General features: G+C 30.4%; 1 protein-coding gene across 1 annotated transcript; it reads right to left on the minus strand.

The window, feature by feature from the left end:
- Nucleotides 1–14,169: 14,169 nt before the first annotated feature.
- Nucleotides 14,170–18,492, minus strand: LOC129871168 (ABC transporter G family member 21). The gene is made up of 5 exons (XM_055946052.1): nucleotides 18,017–18,492; nucleotides 17,047–17,845; nucleotides 15,863–16,060; nucleotides 15,592–15,770; nucleotides 14,170–14,972 (listed from the first exon to the last, which is right to left on the minus strand). The coding sequence occupies exons 1-5, from the start codon at nucleotides 18,233–18,235 to the stop codon at nucleotides 14,325–14,327; spliced, it is 2,043 nt and encodes a 680-aa protein (XP_055802027.1). The 5' UTR covers nucleotides 18,236–18,492; the 3' UTR covers nucleotides 14,170–14,324.
- Nucleotides 18,493–22,911: the final 4,419 nt, after the last annotated feature.

Below are 22,911 nucleotides of genomic sequence, written 5' to 3' on the forward strand. Positions count from 1 at the left end.
ATTGAAGGAATCAATGGCCGAATGAGACAAAAATTATCGATACATAACTTTTAACTCATAACCCAAATACATTCTACGTAATTAATACATGAAGGAATAGGAATCTGATGAAGGAAAAAAAAGGACAAAAGAAAAGGACAGAAAGATGAGGACTTTTATTGAATAAATTGGATTGATTTTTAATTGTTATCCTTTTTTTATATTTTTATTTAATGCATTTCATTTTTTGTTTATTTGAGATTTTGAATTTTTAAATTACATACTTATGATTTAAAAAATTCAAAAATTATAAACATAAAAATTTAAAACTTATAAATTTTAAAATTTTGAAAATGAAAATATTTAACAAACTTAAGTTACTTAAATTACAAGTTATAACTTATAAACTTACTTTAAGTTATAACTTATAACTTCTAAAATCAAATCTTAAAAACATATAAAAGTCATAAATTCAAAAACATAGAAAAAAATAATTTTAACAAACTTAAGCACTTAACTTTCAAACTTATAAATTGAATAATTTAGAAAAAAAAATTTAAAACTTACAAACTTATAAATTGAAAAACTTAGAAAATAAAATACTTTAATAAACTTAAGTACTTAACTTACGAGTTACAAAAAAACTTTAAAAATTTTAAAACTTGAAATACTTTATAAACTTAGAAAAAAATATTCATTCTTATTTCGTAAACCATAATTCAATTATTCAAAATATTTGTATTCTTTAACTCTAAAAAATTAAAAACTAATTTTTTAATAGCTTTATATGTCGTCCCGTTTATCCCATTCCGTCCCGTTTCAGTCTGTTCCGATCCGTTGCAGTACTATTCAGGTATATAATGGGATGGGACGGAATTGAGTTTTCATCCAAGTAATTTTGGTCCGGTTCATCCCGGTACCGATTGATGATCCGGTCAAACGGTTCCATTCTGATCGAGTACCAGTTCATTCCGGTCCGGTGCCCAGTTTTAACCATAATCAAGAATCTTCCAGGTCAGAATGTCCTAAAAGATACAAAATAAGAGTTAAAAAAGAATGATACAGTTAAGAGATAAGGTAATTTGGCTTACAGGGAATAAATTATTTTGGAGTGAAGGTACCACCAAAACAGTATCAAGTATCAAAATACTAGACAATTCAATAGATCCCTCCCGTTATATTACAAGTATTTTCATTAGCTATAAAAATAACTTGTTCCGAGGATGGGTGAATGGTTTGTAACTTATTAGATTCTCCAGTCATATGATCGGATGCTCCTATGTCAATAATCCATGTATTTTTCTTCAAAGTGACAGAAAAAACATCAACCTTATTAAAGTTATCTGGTTGAGCCACAATGATCTTAGGTTGTGATCTCTTGTGTCACTATTACTGCTTTGCCAGTCAAGTATTTTCGTGGTTTCTTTAAAAAAAATTCCACCATTTTGGATATCCAATAATCTCATAGCAGCTTTGTTTGGTGTGCCCTTTTTCACTACAATGATTGCAAACAAAGTTATTTATTTTTCTTGATGATGGAATACTCCAACTCTTTTGTGTATTATGTTGAAACACCATGGCTAAATTCAGGGGCGGATCTATGTAAATCGGAGGGGTGTCGCGCCACCTAGTAGTATCAGTTGAAATTCTATATATACATGTATATTTGCATATTAAGCGTGGCACCCATAGAAACAGTAAGCCTTATGATGCAAGTGGTTAAGTTTTTTTTATCATGAAGGTAGCGAATTTATTGTAAAAGAAATTGTGAGTAAGTAGATTAAAATCCTAGACCTCTCGTAAATAAAATATTAACTACACCAACAATGCAAGCCTAAATTTTGTAAGTAAATTTGCTGATAAATATTATGTATTGTCGTGCTCTGCGCTGAAGTTTTTGCCATGAGTCACTGTTCAAAGCAGTGTGGCACCCAAAGATTCAAAATCTTGGATCCGCCTCTTGGCTAAACTTTCAGAGACTGGTCTTGGGCTTCTCATGATTTGTCTTTGTTGTGCTTCTCTCCTTACATAGGCGTAAGAACTTTCTAAATCCAATTTAGGATGTTTCCATAAAATCTCACCACGAACTTGATGAAATTTCAGGTCAAGTCCGCTCAGAAATATGTGATCAACTCGAAGTCTGGCCACCAGGAAATGTAAATGTGCAATTTCTTCCACTGATATCTCTTGAGAACCTATCCGGTGGTCAATTTCCTGAAAAATTGCAACGAGCTCGTTATATTAGGTAGACAAAGGTCGACTATTCTGCTTGGTGTTGATTTAGTTTAAATAAGTGAGTTTCATCCGATCCATCGTAGAAATTTTTTTAAGAAGCTTCCCATATCTCCTTAATTGTTGCCAAGCGAATAAATCTTTGCATCAGATGCGGTCCCATTGAATCAACAAGCCAACTGTGAACTTTATCATTTTGGTGATTCATGTGCCATACATTGGATAAGTTGGTGATGATTTGGTCAATTCGCCTGTAAAATATCCAACTTTGTTTCTTGCTCCAATATGCATGTTCATTAGTTGTGATCATAAAGGATAATTCAATTCGTCAAGAGCTGCATCAGTGGAAAAAACAAAATTGTCATGTTGGACTATGATTTGTGGTGCAAGGTTATTCGATTGGATTATAGAGGTTACTAGAATCAGGGGATTTAGGTTTGATTCACTCTGTTGGGAGGTAGCATCTAATAGATCTATCTACTAGGAGCCTAGTCTATAGGAGGTTTTGAAAAGAAAGGAGCAAACAAAAAAGAGATTCATAGAAAAGAAGAACGAAAGAAAAAATTGTCACTACTTCAAAAAAGCTTTGATATCATATTGAACAAAGACTCAGACTTACATAAAGAAATTTTTCATTCTTATTGTTATTTTCACTGTACTGATATACTTGTATTAATGTCACGATCAAAAATGGGTCATGAGTGGCACCCACACTTAACCTCCTAGATGGGAGAATCAACGATACAAATCCCAACTTATAAAATATGACATTAACGCGGAAGCTCAATTTATGAGAGTAAGAAATAATAAAACCACTAAAGTTTATTAGATACGTGTTCCCAAAACCTGAAAGTCATAACTTCAAGGACATCTAATTCTAAAATACTAAGTCTGAAAATATCAAACACCAGAATAAATAAATAACATAATGTGTCCGAAAACTAAGGACATCATGCCATGCCCGAGAGAATTCGACATGAGCTAGAATGAATAGCTCACCTTGGAACCTGATGTGCTGGACACTGGATAGACTTCAGGTCGAATCGAAGTCGATGGAACACTCGCAGCACTCCACAAAATAAAACAAATAAAATAAAAGTAGGGGTCAGTACAAGACAACATATACTGAGTAGGTATCATCGACCGACTCAAAATAGAAATCAATATGCATAAAGTAATAGCGGGAATCAACCATAGCACTTAACAGGTGACAACCAACAAGATCAAGATGAAGTGACAACACAATGAACAATTACTTAACCAATCAACAATATTAAGATCACACATGAGGACTCAGGCCTCCATATCACGCTCTTTTGGGAAATGAGTTATTGGAGATCAGATAGCATTAAGTCATTTTAATTTGTTTTCCTTTAATATTATCGTGCCGGAACATGACATTAGATCCAAATATACTGTGCTGAAATGTGACACCCGATCCAAACATACCATTCCAGAATATGACACCCGATCCAAACATACCGTGTCGGCTCGTGACACCCGATCTAAATATAATTAATTTATCATTCTTTATTATTACATTCCACTTCATTAACAATATTTCATCAAGCCTTCTTTATTCAAGGCACCATTTTTGATAGGGCAGGTTCAATACTATGGACTTCACAGTCTTGAGATTTCAAACCAATCATAACAACATACCAACCATCCAAACCACAACAATTAAATGCATAGTAAACTTCACACATTACTCAATGACTATCAACCACTATTAAGAGTCTATCTATGATATAGAATAAAATCATAACCTACCTCCACCGAAGAATCAAAGTTAAGCAAGCTAATTCACCGATGATTTCCCTTTCTTCCATGCCTCAGAACGTTTCCAATCTATCAAGTATACAATATTCGTAAGCAAACGAGTCCGTAGACGCTCATATTATATATGTTTAACCTAGACCCAACTCTATAATCAATTCCCCAAAACTCAAGCCTAGGGTTAAGTCTCAATTTCTTCAAATAACATAAGTCTAATGGTATTCATCTAATAAAATACACCTAATATTTAATTAGATTTGCTAATATATCAAACTTTAATAATAATGTAATACCATACGAAAAGCTCCAATGCAAAACCAAGTTAACGAAGAATTTAAGTTCATCACCACCAAGTTACAAAAAGCATGCAGTAGTTAACCTATACGGCCACATATTCATCATTATGCTCTCCATTACCCTATCAATGGCTAATTCACATTAATTGTACGCTTAAATTTATTCTAAGAGAAAGACAACACTTGAACTATCTCATTCTCTTAAAAGAATTACTTTAATACTAAGAAACCAAAGACAACACCTGCAACCATTTAATTCAAATTGAATACCTGCGAAACAATTTCTTCAACCTTTAGGCTTGCACGTGAAAGTGATCCCACTGCTTTCGTCGGCGCTTGAAATTGTGTTAGAGTTTTCTGACCCAACCGATAGTAACCCTCGATTTACCACTAATTAATTTTTTATAAATATGGCACTAGTGATATAGGATATTTAATAAATTATCAATTTAGCCCACCAACTTAATTAGTTATCTAAAATTACTGTCAACTAATTAACCGTAGTTGCCGAATAGTCCAAAAAATACATGTTAAAATTTTCAAGATGAGTCTTTTATGAAATAAAAAACTCTAGTACTCAAAACGACCTAATGGGTCATTATAATTAATATACAACAAAGAGAAAACCTAGAATTCTATTTTAGTCAACATACATATAAAAGGCAACAAATAAATATTATTGTAATAAAATTTCCTTAATAGTCAACATACATATAAGAGACAACAAATAAAGATTACTGTAATAAAATTTCCTAGAATTACAATCTCCTCTAATCATGGTATTTGAATAAGTTCTCATATCGTCAAACTTTAAATAGTTAACTAAACTGACCATAAAAAGAGAAAATAATTCATTACATGTTATAAATTAACTAACTTGACAATTTTATAAAGGAATAAAAGCAAGAGAATATAGAGAAAGTAGTAATATAGAGAGAGTAGTAGAAATTTTCTTCTATTTTTTTGTGTGTTTATTACATTGCAAATAATGGCTTATTTATAGTCAAAAAAAGATGAAGTAAAATACCACTTAAATTAAATAAATATTTCAAGTGGACAATCCACACAAATATTTCAAGTGGACAATCCATTAGTCCATTTGTTCTTTAACACTCCCCCTTGGATGTTCACGTGAAATGTGTCTCGTTAAAACCTTATTAGGAAAAACCTAATGGGAAAAAGCCTAGTGAAGGAAAAAGAGTAGACACATCTGGTAATACGCCTTAAGTGTTGCCTCATTAAAAACCTTATCAGGAAAACCCAGTGGGACAAAACCTTAACTAAGGGAAAAAAAGTACAACGCGTATTTTCCCCCTGATGAAAATATCACTTAATATCTCGAAAATGACGCATTCTAATTTTGTATCTCATTTTCTCAAAGGTTGAAGTTGACAATGCTTTGGTGAACATATCTGCTAAATTGTCACTTGAACGAATTTGTTGGACATCTATTTCACCCTTTTTTTGAAGATCATGAGTGAAAAAGAATTTTGGTGAAATATGTTTTGTTCTGTCTCCTTTGATGTATCCTCCCTTCAGTTGAGCTATACATGCAGCACTGTCTTCATACAATATTATTGGAGCGTCTTTTGTCAAAGAAAGGTCACATATTTCTTGAATGTGTTGACTTATTGATCTTAGCCAAACACATTCTCGACTTGCTTCATGAATGGCTATTATCTCTACATGATTTGAGGAAGTGGCAACCATAGTTTGCTTTGTTGAACGTCATGATATAGTTGTACCACCACATGTAAATAAATAGCCTGTTTGCGATCGACCTTTATGGAGATCAGATAAATATCTCGCATCTGCGTAACCGATCAATTGTGATGTGGAATCATTTGAGTAAAATAATCCCATATTAATGGTACCTTGAAGATATCTGAATATATGTTTAATTCCATTCCAGTGTCTTCGTGTTGAGGAAGAACTAAATCTTGCTAACAATTTTACTGAAAAAGCTATATCTGGTCTAAAATTATTGGCAAGATACATTAATGCACCAATTGCACTAAGGTATGGTATTTCTGCCCCAACAAGCTCTTCATCATTTTTCATGAGGTCGAAATGGATATTTCTTAATATCAAGAAATCTTACAACCATTAGGGTACTCAATGGATGTGCTTTATCCATACAACACCTCTTTAAAATATTTTCAGTATATGTTGACTGATGGACAAATATTTCATTTGTAAAATGTTCAATTTGTAGATCAAGACAAAATTTTATCTTTCCAAGGTCTTTCATTTCAAACTCCTTTTTCAGACATTTTATTGCCTTTGAAAGTTCTTCTGGAGTTTCAATAATATTCAAATCATCAACATATACTGCTATTATGACAAATTCAGATCCAGACATTCTCATAAAGATACAAGGGTAAATTGGATCATTTTTATATCCTTCCTTTAGCAAATATTTGCTAAGACGATTGTACCACATTCGCCCTGATTGTTTCAACCCGTACAAGGATTTCTGAAGCTTTATTGAGCAATTATCTCGAGAATCCTTGTATGCTTTAGGCACTTTGAACCTTCAGGAATTTTCATAAAAATGCCGTGGTCCAATGAGCCATATAAATAGGTAGTGACCACGTCAATTAAGTGCATTTCAAGCTTTTCATTAACTGCCAAATTCATTAGATACGTGAAGGTAATTGCATCCATCACAGGGGAATATGTTTCCATATAGTCAATGTCAGGTCTTTGCGAAAAACCTTGGGCTACAAGTCGTGTTTTATACCTTATGACTTCACCCTTTTTCATTTCGTTTACATACAAAAACCCATTTGTACCCTACTGGCTTGACACCTTCAGGTGTTCGAATTATTGATTCGAAAACTTTACATTTTTCAAGTGAAGTTAACTCTGCTTGAATTGCATCCTTCCATCTTAGCCAATCATTTCTCTGTCTGCATTCATCGACAGATTTTGGTTCAAGATCCTTATCTTATTGCACTATTTCAATGGCAACATTATAAGCAAAAGTATTATCAACCACAATATCATTTCGATTCCACCGTTTTCCTGTCGAGACATAACTTATTGAGATTTCTTCATTCTCGTTATTTTCAAGTACTTGGATCTTCTTGGTGGTATCACTATTTATTGTATCTCTGGGCTCTTCTTGAGCACTTTTCTCCAAATTATAATCATCTTGATCATTTAGTCCTTTCCTTTTTCGAGGATTTTTGTCTTTGGAACCAATTGGTCTTCCACGTTTTAAGCATGGCCTAGACTCATTTTCCTGAACAAGTTATTCTACTGGGACATCAACTCGAACTTGAGCATTAGTAGCTGGGATATGCGATTTAGTAACCCTTAGAAGGTTAGTAAATGCATCTGGCAGTTGATTTGCAATATTCTGCAAATAAATTATCTTTTGATCTTCTTGCTCATATTGATTTGTTCGATGATCTAAATGAGATAGTGACAATGAATTCCAATCTATCTCATTTTTCAACTGCTTATGTTATCCCCCTAATGTTGGGTATACCGATTCATCAAAATGACAATCAGCGAATCTTGCCATAAATAAATCTCCAGTCATAGATTCCAGATATTTTATAATAGAAGGAGATTCATACCCAACATATATTCCCAATCTTCTTTGGGGACCCATCTTTGTGTGGTGTGGTGGAGCAATTGGTACATATACCGCACACCCAAATATTCTAAGATAGATATATTTGGCTCTCTTCCAAATGCCAACTGTAATGGGGAAAATTTATGATAATTTATTGGCCTTATGCGCACAAGTGTTGCTGCATGCAAAATAGCGTGCCCCCATACTGAAATAGGAAGTTTTGTCCTCAATAGCAATGGTCTAGCTATCAATTGGAGGCGTTTAATCAATGATTCTGCTAGACCATTTTGAGTATGGACATGAGCGATCGGATGCTCAATTTTTATTCCAACTGACATACAATAATTATTAAATGATTGAGATGTGAATTCACCAGCATTATCAAGACGAATTGTCTTTATTGCATAATCTGAAAATTTTGCTCTTAACCTTATAATTTGAGCTAACAATCTCACAAAAGTCATGTTGCGAGTTGATAATAAGCACACATGTGACCATCTTATAGATGCATCTATCAAGACCATATAATATTTAAATGGTCCACATGAAGGGTGAATTGGCCCACATATATCACTCTGTATACGTTCCATAAATGCAGGGGATTCAATCCCAACCTTAGTTGCTGATGGTTGCAACACAAGAGAATTCCTTAGATTGAAGAATTTTCTGATTCTTCAAAGTATGTCCATGTGAATTCTCAATAATTTTGCGCATCATTTTATAACCGGGATGGCCCAACCAGTCATGCCAAATGATAAAATCATTAGAATCAGTAAACCTTTTGTTTACAATAGCATGTGATTCAACAGTACCAATATTTGTATGGTTCAATCCAGAAGAAAGTGCAGGTAATTTTTCGTGTATAATTTTCTTCTCCATATTTATTGTAGTACCAATATAAAGGTATTCAACCTTTCCTTCATTTGCAGTCTCAATATGATAGCCATGTTGGCGAATAACCTTGAAACTTAACAAGTTTCTTTGAGACTTACAACAATACAATGCATTATCAATTACCAATATCGTTCCTCCAGGTAGTAATAAGGCCGCTTTTTCAGAGCCTTCAACCAACTTTGTACTACCAGATATTGTATTGACATAGGCATTTTTCATAATCAAATGACAGAAATATTTCTTTTCTTTTAATATCGTATGAGTTGTGGCACTATCTAAAAGACACATATCTCCATTATTCATCTTGAATCCAATTGAAGACTGAGAAATTTATTTATCTTCATAAAATAAAAATGCATTGTAAAAAATAAAATAAGTAACCATTTTGCTAGAAAAACATAAGTCCCTTTTTTTTTAAAGTTAAATTATGGTAATTTAGAATTTAAAAAAAATTATAGGATTCAATTATGATGAATGTTACAATAATTTAGTTTATGGAATTATATTGTAATGAATTTGTAACACAGAAAAAATGATTGATAATATGAACCTAACGTACCAAATTATAAGAATTAATAAACTGAGGTGTAACACGTTAATAATAAACATAATTTTATATAAATTAATAATTTACTAGTGAATTAGTTTAATGAACTTAGAATTAAAAAGTTTATGGCAGAATATAATTATTAACCTTAAATAAATATTATACATAAGTATTAAAATAAATAAAATTATAAAACATTAATATAATATTATTCATCATGTATAGATAATTGGTTTATTTGTAAAAATAATACAATCATTATATAATATTAATATCTAAAACATCAACAAGAATAAACAATTAGTATAATGACATTAAATAAGTAACAATATGATATTAAGATTAAATAATAGCACACTAATAGTAATTAATTACAACATTGTAAAATAGCATAATGTAATAAACAATATACAATATACAATTATCATAAAAATGTGGCCCTGATTATTTTTTAAAAATACATAAACATAAAAACACAATAATTCAAAGTACATAAAAATGACAATATATTGAAAAACGTGAAATTAAACATCAATTAAGATCCTTAAAAAAATCTTCAAACTCCAAATAAGTAATATCATTGAGGTCATTAAAATCATCATCCCTTAAAGTCAAATTTGCTTCAATATTATCATTATTCAAAGGTCTTGCCTCAACATTATTTTCGAACGCCAAGTGTGACTCTATCCGAGCATTAGAAGAAGAGGCACCACTCTATTTGCCTTTCTTTTGAAAGAATTTTGATAAAATCTTACAAAATGCTCAGGCGTCCGAGATTTATTTTTCTAGTGACCTTTCATGCTACAATGATGACAGTTACTTCTTGAAGGGCCATTTTGAGAACTGATAATGTTCTCCCTTTTATGTTGATCACCACCACGATGATTATTAAATCATCTTCTGTCATTGTCACGTCCACGCACATTATTGTAGCCATGATTTTTATTTTGTCTTCTTTTAGACTGACCATGTGCTTTTACCATATTTGCCTCCGATAACGGAGCAGTTCCAGTGGGACAGGCTTCATGATTTTTCATTAAAAGGGCATTATGTTGCTCAGCTACCAGAAGGCATGAGATCAATTCAGAATATTTTTTAAAACCTTTTCACGGTATTGCTGCTGTAATATTACATTAGAGACATGAAAAATAGTTAGTGTCTTTTCTAATATGTCCTCATCATTTATAGTTTTCCCACATAATTTTAATTGGAAAGTTATTCTAAATACAGCAGAATTATACTCAATTATAATTTTAAAATCTTGAAACCATAAATGCATCCACTCATAACGAGCCCTTGGTAATAACGTTGCCCTAATGTGGTCATACCTTCCTTTTAAGTCTTTCCACAATTCAAGTGGATCTTTCACTGTCAAGTATTCCATTTTCAGGCTTTCATCTAGATGATGACGAAGGAAAATTATAGCATTTGCTTTATCCTGACTTGATGTTGTATTTCCTTCAATTATAGCATCACCAAGACCCTTAGCGGTAAGGTGGATTTCAGCATCAAGTACTCATGACAAATAAGTTTTGCCAGAAATATCAAGTGCCACAAATTTTAATTTTGACAAGTTTGACATGATGAAAATTAATTTGAAAGTAACAAAGACAGCTTAAAAATTAAATTTCTTTAGTAGATATACCTGATATAGAAGTTCATTTTCTGAAAAATTAGAGCTTCGTGCTGATAACGTGTTATAAATTAACTAACTTGACAATTTTATAAAGGAAGAAAAGCTAGAGAATATAGAGAAAGTAGTAATATAGAGAGAGTAGTAGAAATTTTCTTCTATTTTTTTGTGTGTTTATTACATTGCAAATGACGACTTATTTATAGTCGAAAAAAGATGAAGTAAAATACCACTTAAATTAAATAAATATTTTAAGTGGACAATCCACACAAATATTTCAAGTGAACAATCCACAAATATTTCAAGTGAACAATCCATTAGTCCATTTGTTCTTTAACATTACACTTATTGTTGTAAATAAAGAAATGTGGATGTCTAGCAACAAATCCACGCCTCATGACTTTTAGGCATTCTTTATGACTCGTAGGTTTCCTTTATGACTTTGAAGAATTACAATAAATGCTTAGCAAATTCACTTATGCCTTATAAATTTCTTCATATATATAAAAATCTATATAGAAATTTTGGAAGGAGAGATACTATCAGGATCGTCTCAACAAGTTCGGGGGCCTAAAACCAAACTTCATAGAATTGCTTTTTTCTTTTAGTTGTCATATATAAATTGAATAACTATAACATACTCAATTTAATCCTACAAGTGAAGTCTCGAGAAGGTAGGATGTACGTAGACCTTATGAAATAAGAATGTTAACAATAAAAATATTCAATGAAGAAATATAATATAAAGTTAGAATAATAGAATCTAACTCAAAATTTAAAAAGTTTATATAATGATATTAGCATGAATTTGTTACAGTGCTTAAAATTTAAAGAATATATCAAAAAATAAATTTGATCTTTTTATAAACACAAAACAATAGATTTTGCATAATGCAAAAAGTTTGACCGTTTGGTAGACGTTAGAATGTTCAATAATGAGATAATAAAAATTGATTGGAGAATAAAAAAGGTAAAGTAGGAATTGGAATGTGGGTTCATGATAATCACCAAAATATAAATAAGTTAACAATAAAGGTCGCCACGTAAAACAAATGCTACAATTAATTAATTACTATTCAATTTCTCAATTATTACAGTGACCTCCACATTAAATAAAGTAAACAAATACTATATATATATACTTTAGGAAAAATCTGGGGACCCAAGCGATTGTTTTAGTGGCCTTATGATCAAGACGGCCCTGATACTACAAACTTTCTCTCTCTTGTTATTTAAGGTTTTAATATATTGTCTTTATTTCATAACACTTATTAATTTTTAAGCATTTCTCTTCTTTTTTTTTTCTCTTGTTGTTAGAACCTCTAACACGTAAAACCTTAAAAATCTTCTCTTGAATCTTCATATCATCTATTAAGCAAATTGTCCAAAACTTTTGTTGTGCCAATTAATGCCAAAACATAAAGCAACAAAGCCTTATTAGATTGGTATGAAGAAATGGCCCAATTTTGGGGGAGTACATGGCCAACCCAATCTCCACTTTGCATTTATCCAATTTGGACCAAGCAAACAAGCAATTAATTGGGAAAATACCTTCTGACTCTTTTTCATAACAATATACACTATTATTTCTAACTAGCTAATTGAAATCCGCTATATGAATTTTGGAAGAAAAAAAAAGATTAAATGAATCTTCAATATCATCTCGTTAATTTGGTTTCATTTCATTGTAATATCAATGGTTTGTCTTTTAAGACATTAGGTATCAATTATTTAAAACTAATAATGTTTCATTCATTTATCAATCTCGTTTACAAATGTTATAACGACAACTGTTTGCATAAAGTGAAAAAGAGTGATGTTTGGAACCTTCGCTTATCTTTGCGTCATTCATACTTTTACTTCTATTTTGTGTTGTTCTTTAATGTTTATATCTCGGAGTAAATAACTTTTTCACGGGATATAAGTTTTTTGGATCATAATATCACATAAGTCATGTTCTATCCCACAAGATATAATTCAATTACTAAGAGCAAAATTTAAAGACTAACTTATTAATTTAAAGAGCATAAACTAAAGATTAACTCATTTAAAAGACAAATCATGTAATTAAATATTTTTCTTTCATTAATGAAACTAATTATCATTATTTACAAACTCAAATAAACAGATAAAAAAGATTAACTTGGAAGGATGATTGTTCAAAAGGGACAAAAGATGTTATGACTAGTTATACAGGCTCACTCTCTGCTTTTTTGAAAGGGTGATTGTTCAAAAATGACAAAAGATGTTATGACTAGTTATGCAGGCTCACTCTCTGCTTTTTCTTTCAAAGTACTTCATTTACTTGTTCATTTCATTTAACTTTCATTTTGAAATCAAAAAGAATGTTTAACTATGCAAAAAAAAAAATCAAATTTATACCACTAGACATAATGTCTAACAGTTTTTTGTTAAAATAAAAATCCTCAACAAGCAAGGAGGGTTAGGCCTTACTTTGTCAAACCTAATTATACTATGTAATTATACATTGTTCAGCCAAAATTTTGTGTTCAGTACTTCAGCAAAAATAGTGTCCTGCAAATATTTATATATAATCTAGACAGCTATTATGGAAGGTGGAAGTAAGGGTAGGGACGTGATGTGTATGGGGCTACAGAGGTGGGGTTGAAGATAAGGTGTGTTTGGGTGTGGATAACACAATTAATATAAAATGTCACTTGTAAAACTTATTTTTCATACTTTCACCGAGGAAGTCATTTTCCTTATATTTAAAGAACTTATTTTCGTAAAACAAATTATTTTTCAAAAATTTTGATCAACCAAACATTTTGAAAAAAAAATGAATTTTCCAGAAATTGTAACTCACCCATTATTGAAAACACATCTGCAATGTTCCATGAAAAAGCTAATTAGCCTCTGCTTGAAAATAAAAATAAATAATTGTGGCAATCCTTGGTCGATATGAAATTGCATATTATGTACTTCTGCTTTTCTCAACTTTTTATGGAGACATCAAATTAAAGTTAGGTTCTACATAATGTCATTCAAGAATAAGATACTTTGCCACCTTTTCTAATTTATATCACATCAATTAGGGGGCATAATTAATCACACCATTGACATTCCTTTAAATCACTAAGCATAATAGTAAAAAATACCTTTCTGACCAGAGGATCGGTCAGTCGTTTGGATGGTAAGCACCCTCCATCTCCAATCTTTATTGATTCGAATTCCCAAGAAAGTAATAAGTCTGTAAGCTCTAAAGAGGTGTAAAAAACAGAAATTTCTTGACAATTATAATTTGTATAGTACAATTCACATTTCAATGTAACAAATTTTCTTGTCAAATTATTTAATAAACTTCAAGAAATTAATACAAATCTTGTCTAATCCAAAAGTCACACTCACTCACTTTAGTCATTGATGCCACAACCTCAAAGCAACATAAGCCAAAAGCCTATACCCCACCAACATAACAAGCAATGCCACCACATCAAGTACCAAATTGTCAATACCAAGATACTTAATAGCGGGAAATTCCAATACTTCACAATATTTCCCAATTCCACATTCATAAACCTCATTTCTTGAATATTGAACTCCAAGTAGAAGTTTGTAACAATAGTGGCTGAATGAGATGTACTTGAGCCAATTAATGAACATAGGAATATGTTGAATGTAGTATCCACTTGCTAGCAAAAACACAAGCATCAAAACAGAGGACAATGTTGTGGCTTGTTTCACATCCATTAGTATTGCCCCAAGTGCTAGGCCAAGTCCTTGAGAAACTAGCACGTTTAAGAGTATGATAAAAAGGGTCAGCATAAATGTGAGAAATTTTGGCTTTAGGCCACCCATCCAGTATGTTACTGTCACAAAGATTGTAGGAAGTACAAGTTCCATTGGTAAATCGCCCATGGTTCGTGCAAAGTAGTAAGACGAAAGGCGATACATGCCGGACGAACGCTCTCTTATGAGCATCGGACGCTCTTGTGGGAATGCAAATATGGCACTGAACAGAGGAAAGAATCCCCAGAATATTGAGAAGAAAAATAGTAATCCCACCTGTTAGACACAATCACCTTGTTAGGAAATTTTTTGTATTAAGGTAAAATATTGAGAAAACTCATACTTAAATTGTCTTTATATATAAGGTTGGAAACATAATTAAGTAAATAAAAGTATGCAGCTTAATTAAATTCTTAGATTAGGTGACATAATTCAACGTGATATTTGAGCAAGCAAAAGTCACAGTCACTCATTAATAAGTGGCCCGTGATAGGAAATCACATATGCATGTGTTAAAGACATAATTTAATAAATAGAAATGTGCAGCTTAATTAAACACTCAATAATTAATTAGTGGCCATGATAGGTAATCACACTTGTATATGAGAAGGCATGTTACAGATATAATTAAATAAATAAAAATATGAAACTTAAGTTCTTCGATAAGGTGACATAATTCAACATGAGATTTGATTTGAGGTACAATTCAAGTCTCATAGTCACTCATTAATGAGTGGCCCATGCTAGGATATCATATGTGCATGTGAGAGCCGGGCGTGTTAAAGACATGTTTAAGTAATTAAAATATTATTTTTAATAGATTAAGCTTTTAAATGAGATGGTCACACAATATTTATAACGTATAAAACAGTTTTAGAGAAAGTTTGAACATTACCTGATCCATTATATGATTAGTATTACAATGCCACCAGAGAAGTCCAGACAGAAATGAAACAGACATTACTTGGAAAATTCTTAAACCAGAGTAGGCTTCATGCTTTCTTTCTTTAAGTCCTCTGCCAAGCAAAACCTTAAATTGCAACCACCAACTTGTGGTCCATTTATCGTCTCGACCTGACAAATAAAACGTAACCACAAGGTATATTTAGACCTTTTGCGATAGTTCAGAGACATTTTCATTGTGTATATAAGAGATTTTCGTGTACTTATTGATGGTGATCGTCCTCCGGAACGAATCGAAGGCTTGCAACTAATTTGATTTAGCTCCTCTTTCAATAATGGATAAATATTTTTTCTATAAGAGGAAATTAAGGACTGTTTGGTTGCATTTTGGTTTTCAGATTGATCTGGTTTCATCACAAAAAGTTCATGTTGATCATCATGCCTTGTATCAGGGATAATACCTGCAAAAAAAATTATTTAAAATTAGTAGGATAAGCAATAATTTGACAAATTCATAAAAGAACAATTAATTAATTTCGATTTGTTAAGTACACATGATAAACAATTATCGTACCATGGCAACCTAAAGTCGTGTGAGAATCTTTAAATTTTGTTTTTTTTATGTAGAAGATTTGTTTTAGTTAATAATGTTAAAAGGACAATGAGACCAAACGAAAAGGTAAAAAAGAAAATGATACGACAACTTTATTAATTAAAGGGCTAAAGGAGGGGACAAATTATAGTTTAATTTAAGCTAAAACAATCACATTAGGTACTAATTGTAATATATAACATCATTTTCATTTAAGAATGAAAGGATGGGAAGAAAGATAATCCTCTAGGAAATGGTACGTCGTCTTCTACGACCAGTTATAATTTGAAAAACAAATAATTGTTTTTTAATTATTTTTTTGTGTTATTTCTGATTCTTATATGTAAAAACGAGAATCTCCTATAAAAAAGTATAAAATCAAAAACAAATTTGTAAAGACTACAAAATCAACAGAGCCAACAAAACTTCAAAAACATGTATTGAATAGGGAATAATATGGTCCATAAAGGCAAATCTCAACGACTTTTACACCAATTACCCAATATATGGAAGAAAAGATTCACCATGTATAGACAACATATTTTAAATTGTCTCATTTTGGCTTGGTTTCCATTTTTTATGGTAAAAACAAAGACATCTATGAGCTTGAATCTTGATTTACACTCTATGAGGGGAGTTCTATGTATACTTTTAAGTCGTACTTCCGTCCTAATCTATGTAACAGTTTTGATTGTGGTCATACGAATTTAAAAAAGAAAGATTTTGAAACTAATGATCTGACATAAGTCATAAACATTATATGATCATATAATTATCTCAAAAAAGGTTAATGAGATATTTAAATTGCTTCTAAATTAAAAGGCTCTATGTCTACTGAAAGAAAATATGTCATACCATTAGCAAGATCAAGCAGAAAATCAGCAGGGTTCATGAAATTGAATCCAGGAGCATAACCAATCGATGCAAAATACTCCATAACAAGGCTACTTTTCCCACTATAAATCGGACAACCTTCGGTCAAGACGATAATTTTATCGAACATTCTGAACAACATGCTCGAAGGTTGATGTATCGTTGTGATCACGGTCCGACCCCCTCGAGCCAACCAACGTAACGTTGCCACGATACGTTGAGCCGTAGTCGAATCGAGCCCAGAAGTAGGTTCATCAAGCAATAATAAACTTGGATTCACTAACATTTCTTGTCCAATACTCACTCTTTTTCTTTCTCCACCAGAAATTCCCCTAAATAATTGTCCACCAATCATACTATTTCTACATCTTGTTAACCCTAATTTCATGATGACTAACTCTGCTTGCTCGATTTTCTCTTGATTTGTTAGCTTATTAGGTAACCTTAACAAAGCAGCGTATGTCAACGTCTCGAGGACGGTCAAATGAGGATATAACACATCATCTTGTGTCACGAAACCAATTTTTCGTTTCATTGAGCTCGAAAATTGTTGTCCGTTGTACGTTATGGTACCCGAGAATTTCCCAGTTAATCGACCGGCTAAGGATGTTAGGAGAGTTGTTTTGCCACTTCCTGATGGTCCTAACATGGCTAAAAGTTCACCAGGCTTAACTGTTCCCGTGACATTTTGAAGTATCATTCGAGTTTGCTTTTGTTGATGTGAAGAAAAATAACCCCCTTTGTTGCTTTCCAATTTGATTGTGTATGAAACATCTTCAAACTACCAATATAAAATATAAAATCAAATAAATTAAATTTTTAGGTCAATTGGACCAAAGATAATAATTATAATTAAGTTTATTATATAAGTATACATCAATTATATATATATATATATATATATATAATTTCAAATGAAGTCGTACGTTACGTTGTCAGTATACAAGTATACCTTAAGTGTCACCGGGCGTAAAGATTCACGAAGAACAGATAATTTAGCATGATGAGACTGTTGATGATTCGAGATTTGATCATCATTCACACGAGGACTAACGTTACACGTTAGACTAGCTGGTTCGATTTGAAGTGAAATGTTCTCCATTCGAGTACGTACAAGAACATTACTCGAACCACCATGGATACTACTATTCTCTTGATCATGAGGCAACATTTTTAAAACTCTTAAAGCTTTTGAAACAAAATTGTCAAATTGTTCAAGGCTTAATTTTGTTGGGGAGGAAGAGGGAAAGGGAGGAAAAGAAAGGGTAGTGAATGAGAAAAGAGAGTAAAATCACATGCAAATGAAGAAAAGAGAAGGGGAGCTTTAAAGTGATTAAAAAAAAAAACACGAGAAGAAGCAATGTGTGTTAGAGACATGATATAGTAGTAGCTAGCTTGGGAGTTAATAAGAGAGAGACCCACAAAGTGAGTGTTGTCAATGTTGGAAGTCCAGGGGTGATGTATTAAAATTTGCCATATTATAATGGATGTCTCTTTCAAGATTCCCACTTTGTTTTTGTTTTTTTTTTTAAAAAAAAAAAATATTTGGTGTTCGGAGTCTACATTGAAGCTTCGATTAAATTTGGATCACACACTGCAGAGTTCATTAGAAAATGGCGCTTTCAACGTGATTTTCTTCCTATCTAGAACTCGAACACGAGATTTCTAATTAACGATCCATGTAGGTTTCCACTTTGTTTAATATATGTACTTCCTTATAAACTTGATATACTTAGATATAGGAACATGTGCCCAATATATGTTACTCTCTTTCTTTTAATTTATGCGATACATATATGATTTAAAAGGTCAATTAAATTTTTATACTTTTTTTTGAAATATTTAAAGTTTTTAATTATTGTGATTTATAATAATTAATTTTTTCAAATAATATGTTTTTATCCCTCTGATTCAATTTATGTGGCACATATGAAATTTTAAGAGTCAATCAAATTTTTGTATTGTTTTTAAATATTTTAAATTATTAATTATTGTAATTTATAATATTTTTTACTTAATTTTCAAATAATATATGTTATTTCTCACATGTTATAATTTATGTGGCATGAATAAAATTTTGAGAGTCAACTAAAAATTTGTATATTTTTAAACTATGTTAAGTTGTTATATTGTGATTTATAGTCATTTTTACGTAATTGTTTAATATATAATCAATTTTTTTAGTTGTTAGTTATTATTATTTATAATATCTTTAAAATAATTTTTAAAAATAAAACAGATTTAAAAAGGGACAAATAAATAAGAATAGAGAAAGTATGAAGGGGGCCACTACAAGTACGCAGCTCAAGCAGACATGTGGTTCATTAGTTGTGTGCTTGTATAGTCTTATATATAGAGCCCGTTTGGATGGGCTTAAAAAAAGTATTTTTTATGTATGAAGTGTTTTTAGAACTTTGAAGTGCTGAAAGTTATTTTTATAAATAAGCAGTTGAGTGTTTGGATAAAAGTGCTTATAATGTGAATTTTAAGGTTAAAAGGATAAAAAAGATAGTTTGAGAATTTAGTTAAAATATAAGGGATATAAAAGTAATTTCCATGGTCAAAGAAAATGACTTTAGGCGCTTTGAAAAAAAAAAGTTAGGAATCCTAACTTTTCATTTTTGACTGACTTTAAGAACTTTATGGCTTAAAGTCAGCATTAGACAAACACGTTCAAAAGCTAAAAGGGGGCTTTAAATTGATTTTGACCAACTTAAAGTCAATCCAAACGGGCTCATAGTAGAATATGCATGAGATGAAGCTTATTAATGTCTCCGTTTTAATTTGCATGATACATTATATTTTGATTGGGTACAAAACTTTTTTTAAAAATGAAAATTATAATCTAAATTAAAAAGAGTAGTAGATATTTATTTGGATATAAAATAGTGTTCATTCTTTTTGAAACAGATTTAAAAAAAGAAAGAAAAGTGATCACATAAATTAGAATAGAAGAGTGCTAGATGCTAAGAGATTTATTTTCCTTTGTATTTCGTTAATTCCATCGGATATATGTAGCCACCCATCAACACAAGAAAAAAAATTATCTAGTAATTTTACTATAAGAATTAATTTCACAAATTACATGTTACCTTCCAATAACAATAAAAAGAAATTATCTAATATTATTTCCATCTTTGCTGAAATATGGTTCTAATTCCTCTCATTGACCATCCAACTACATCCTCAATATTTTCCTGTTTATTTCTTTGCTATAAAATAATATTACAAGGGGAAAACAATGTAGGTTTAGGTTACTATTATATATGTCACGTGTTTCTTAAGTTATTGGTGAATCATCACTTAAATATTTATTTTACATTTACCTGAACTTAAGGAATTTAAAATATTGTTTTTCACTATATTTTTTGAAGATGAAGGGTCATTTTTCTTGTATCATATTTTTTATTTTGTCCGAATATTCACTTAAGAAGGCAATATCAACTTGTGTATAGCCAGCCTGGAAAATAAAACAAAGGAAATTAAAGTGAATATTTGTGTAGCTGGAGAGCATGTTTACAAAAACTTTTATGCTATAGTAATATAAAAATATTTATATAATCAGATTATTTATCAAATACTGTAATTAAACATATGTTTTTACAATAATCATTGCATTTGCTATAACCTGAAAAATTTTAATTGATTTGCTATAGTAAATTAAACTACTGACGGTAAAATAAATATCTATATACAATTTAGAAAAAAAATAATTAAAATATACAATTTAACATAAAATATTATACAATAGTATACACTTAGGGATCGTTTGGTAGTTGATTAAAATTATGCAGGTATTAGTAATACAAGAAATAGTTATAAGAGAATCTATGCATTATTTTATACAATTTTTAGTTATATAACTTTTAGCTATTCATGTAAGCTTTTAATTAGTTATTCGTGTTAGTAATTTCACTTTCTCTCCTATATAAAATAATATATAGATTCTCACACAACTTATACATATATTAATCATGTGGGTCCACTAAATTACAAATCAAATATCATATTAATTTTATATATACATGAATAACTTACCTTCTAATCAGTTAGATAACATTACTTATACATGATTTAATACATGCGTAACTTACCTTCAAACCAATAATCAAATGCTTCCTTATTGTAAACAATATGTGAACTTTGTATAAAAATATATACCAGTGTATAGAGGGTGCTTTTATATATATATATATATATATATATATATATATATATAAAAATTATTACAATATTATACAAACTTATTACAAAACTTGAATATCATTTCCTAGGGATTCAACCCACAAAAATGGGTCAAAAACATTATTAAATAACTCAAATTTCTTCGAATAACTTTAAATTTTAGCCACAACTTTTAAATGATATCCCAAACAATTTTTCAAAAAATTCAACAAATTACAATATATTTGTGAGTTTTCATGCTTTTAATAAAAGCCCCACCAATAGAATTTTAATTTTTTCACTTGAATTCATCCAACAATGTTTAAACATATCATGATAAACATGAATATTACTCTAAATCAGTTTCTGAACAAGAAAAAATGAAAATCAAGCATCATAATCACAAATTTAAAAATTATCATCTTTATTATTCTATATAGTTTAAATTATAATTAATCCGAACTAAATAGGATAAGATTAAAAAAAAATATAGACTAATTTTGATTATAAGCTTCACCAAGTGATATAAAATGTAAAAATATCTATTACTTATGCACAACATTCAGGGATCGTTTGATAGGTGAGATAAATACAGTAATTTCGAAATAAAATATAAGATTACTTTTATTCTACGTTTGATTATGAATATTAATTAATTTCAAATTATTTTATTTTACCATGTATTACTAAATTGATGAAATTAACTATCTTATATGAAAAATATAACTAATTTTATGAAATATCTTTATCTATCTCATCTCCCCGTTTTGAAAAATTCTGTATAATTGTTCCAAAACTTATTGACCGATTAAACTTGAAGAACAAAATATATATTGGTAGGCCAACAAATAGATTATGTTAATGGATCCCACATAATCCTCAAACTATTTACATTAAGCCAGCTGCCTTCCCTCAACAATTTTTTTTTCTTTTAACAAAAATTATTATAGGAAAAAAGAAAAAGAAAAGGTCAAAAGAAGATATGTTGCTCATCAAATGATTTCTGCTTTTTAGATCTTTCTTTAATTTATAAAATGTCATTGTCTGCTTGAAGTTTGGGCTTCATTTTATTATTATTTTTTACTTTTTTTCTCTTTTTAAACAAAAGCAAAAAAGTTAGATAAATGAGATCAAATTACAAATTGCCTTGTTACAATTAAAAATAAAGTCAAATTTTATCAAGTTTAATTGACATGATACCATCATTTTATGTTATCTTTTAATTGTCTATAACAAATATTATCTGATAACCATAGAAGATAGAGCAAGTAATCTGGTATAATTGCTATAAAAAAAACTTCAATAATTTATTAAATTTAATTGATAGTATAACTTATTTTCCATTATTAATAGGTAGAATTTAAATCCACATATCAAATGGGCTCAAGAAATTAAATTAGAATTAGCCTCATTCGTTACTTATATTGAAACTCAATTAATCTTAAATTTAATTAAAAAAATTCTATTTTAAAGAATAAAATATTTTTTAAACGATTTTGTATTCAGTAAAGTTCGAATCCGATGAGTTGGCTTTGGTATCTCTTTTATAGAGTTATTAAGGGTGTGGGGGATTTTGGGGTTGGGGGGGGGGGGGGGGGCAATGATGCCTTTCTATGTGGCAAATTTCCAATCAATAGGGAAGATAGTGGATGAGATTGCAGTGTTTTGCTTTTTTGTAAAAAA

This window comes from Solanum dulcamara, chromosome 10 (genome assembly GCF_947179165.1).
Source record: "Solanum dulcamara chromosome 10, daSolDulc1.2, whole genome shotgun sequence".
Classification (NCBI taxonomy): domain Eukaryota; kingdom Viridiplantae; phylum Streptophyta; class Magnoliopsida; order Solanales; family Solanaceae; genus Solanum; species Solanum dulcamara.

Excerpts from the sequence above, each read along its gene's own strand:
- LOC129871168 (XM_055946052.1), bottom strand. The coding sequence starts at position 18,235 with ATGTTGCCTCATGATCAAGAGAATAGTAGTATCCATGGTGGTTCGAGT. Across the intron at positions 16,061-17,046 it reads TCTGCTTGATCTTGCTAATG|GTATTATCCCTGATACAAGG; the intron begins GTATGACATATT and ends TTTTTTTTGCAG. Across the intron at positions 14,973-15,591 it reads CTAATCATATAATGGATCAG|GTGGGATTACTATTTTTCTT; the intron begins GTAATGTTCAAA and ends TGTGTCTAACAG.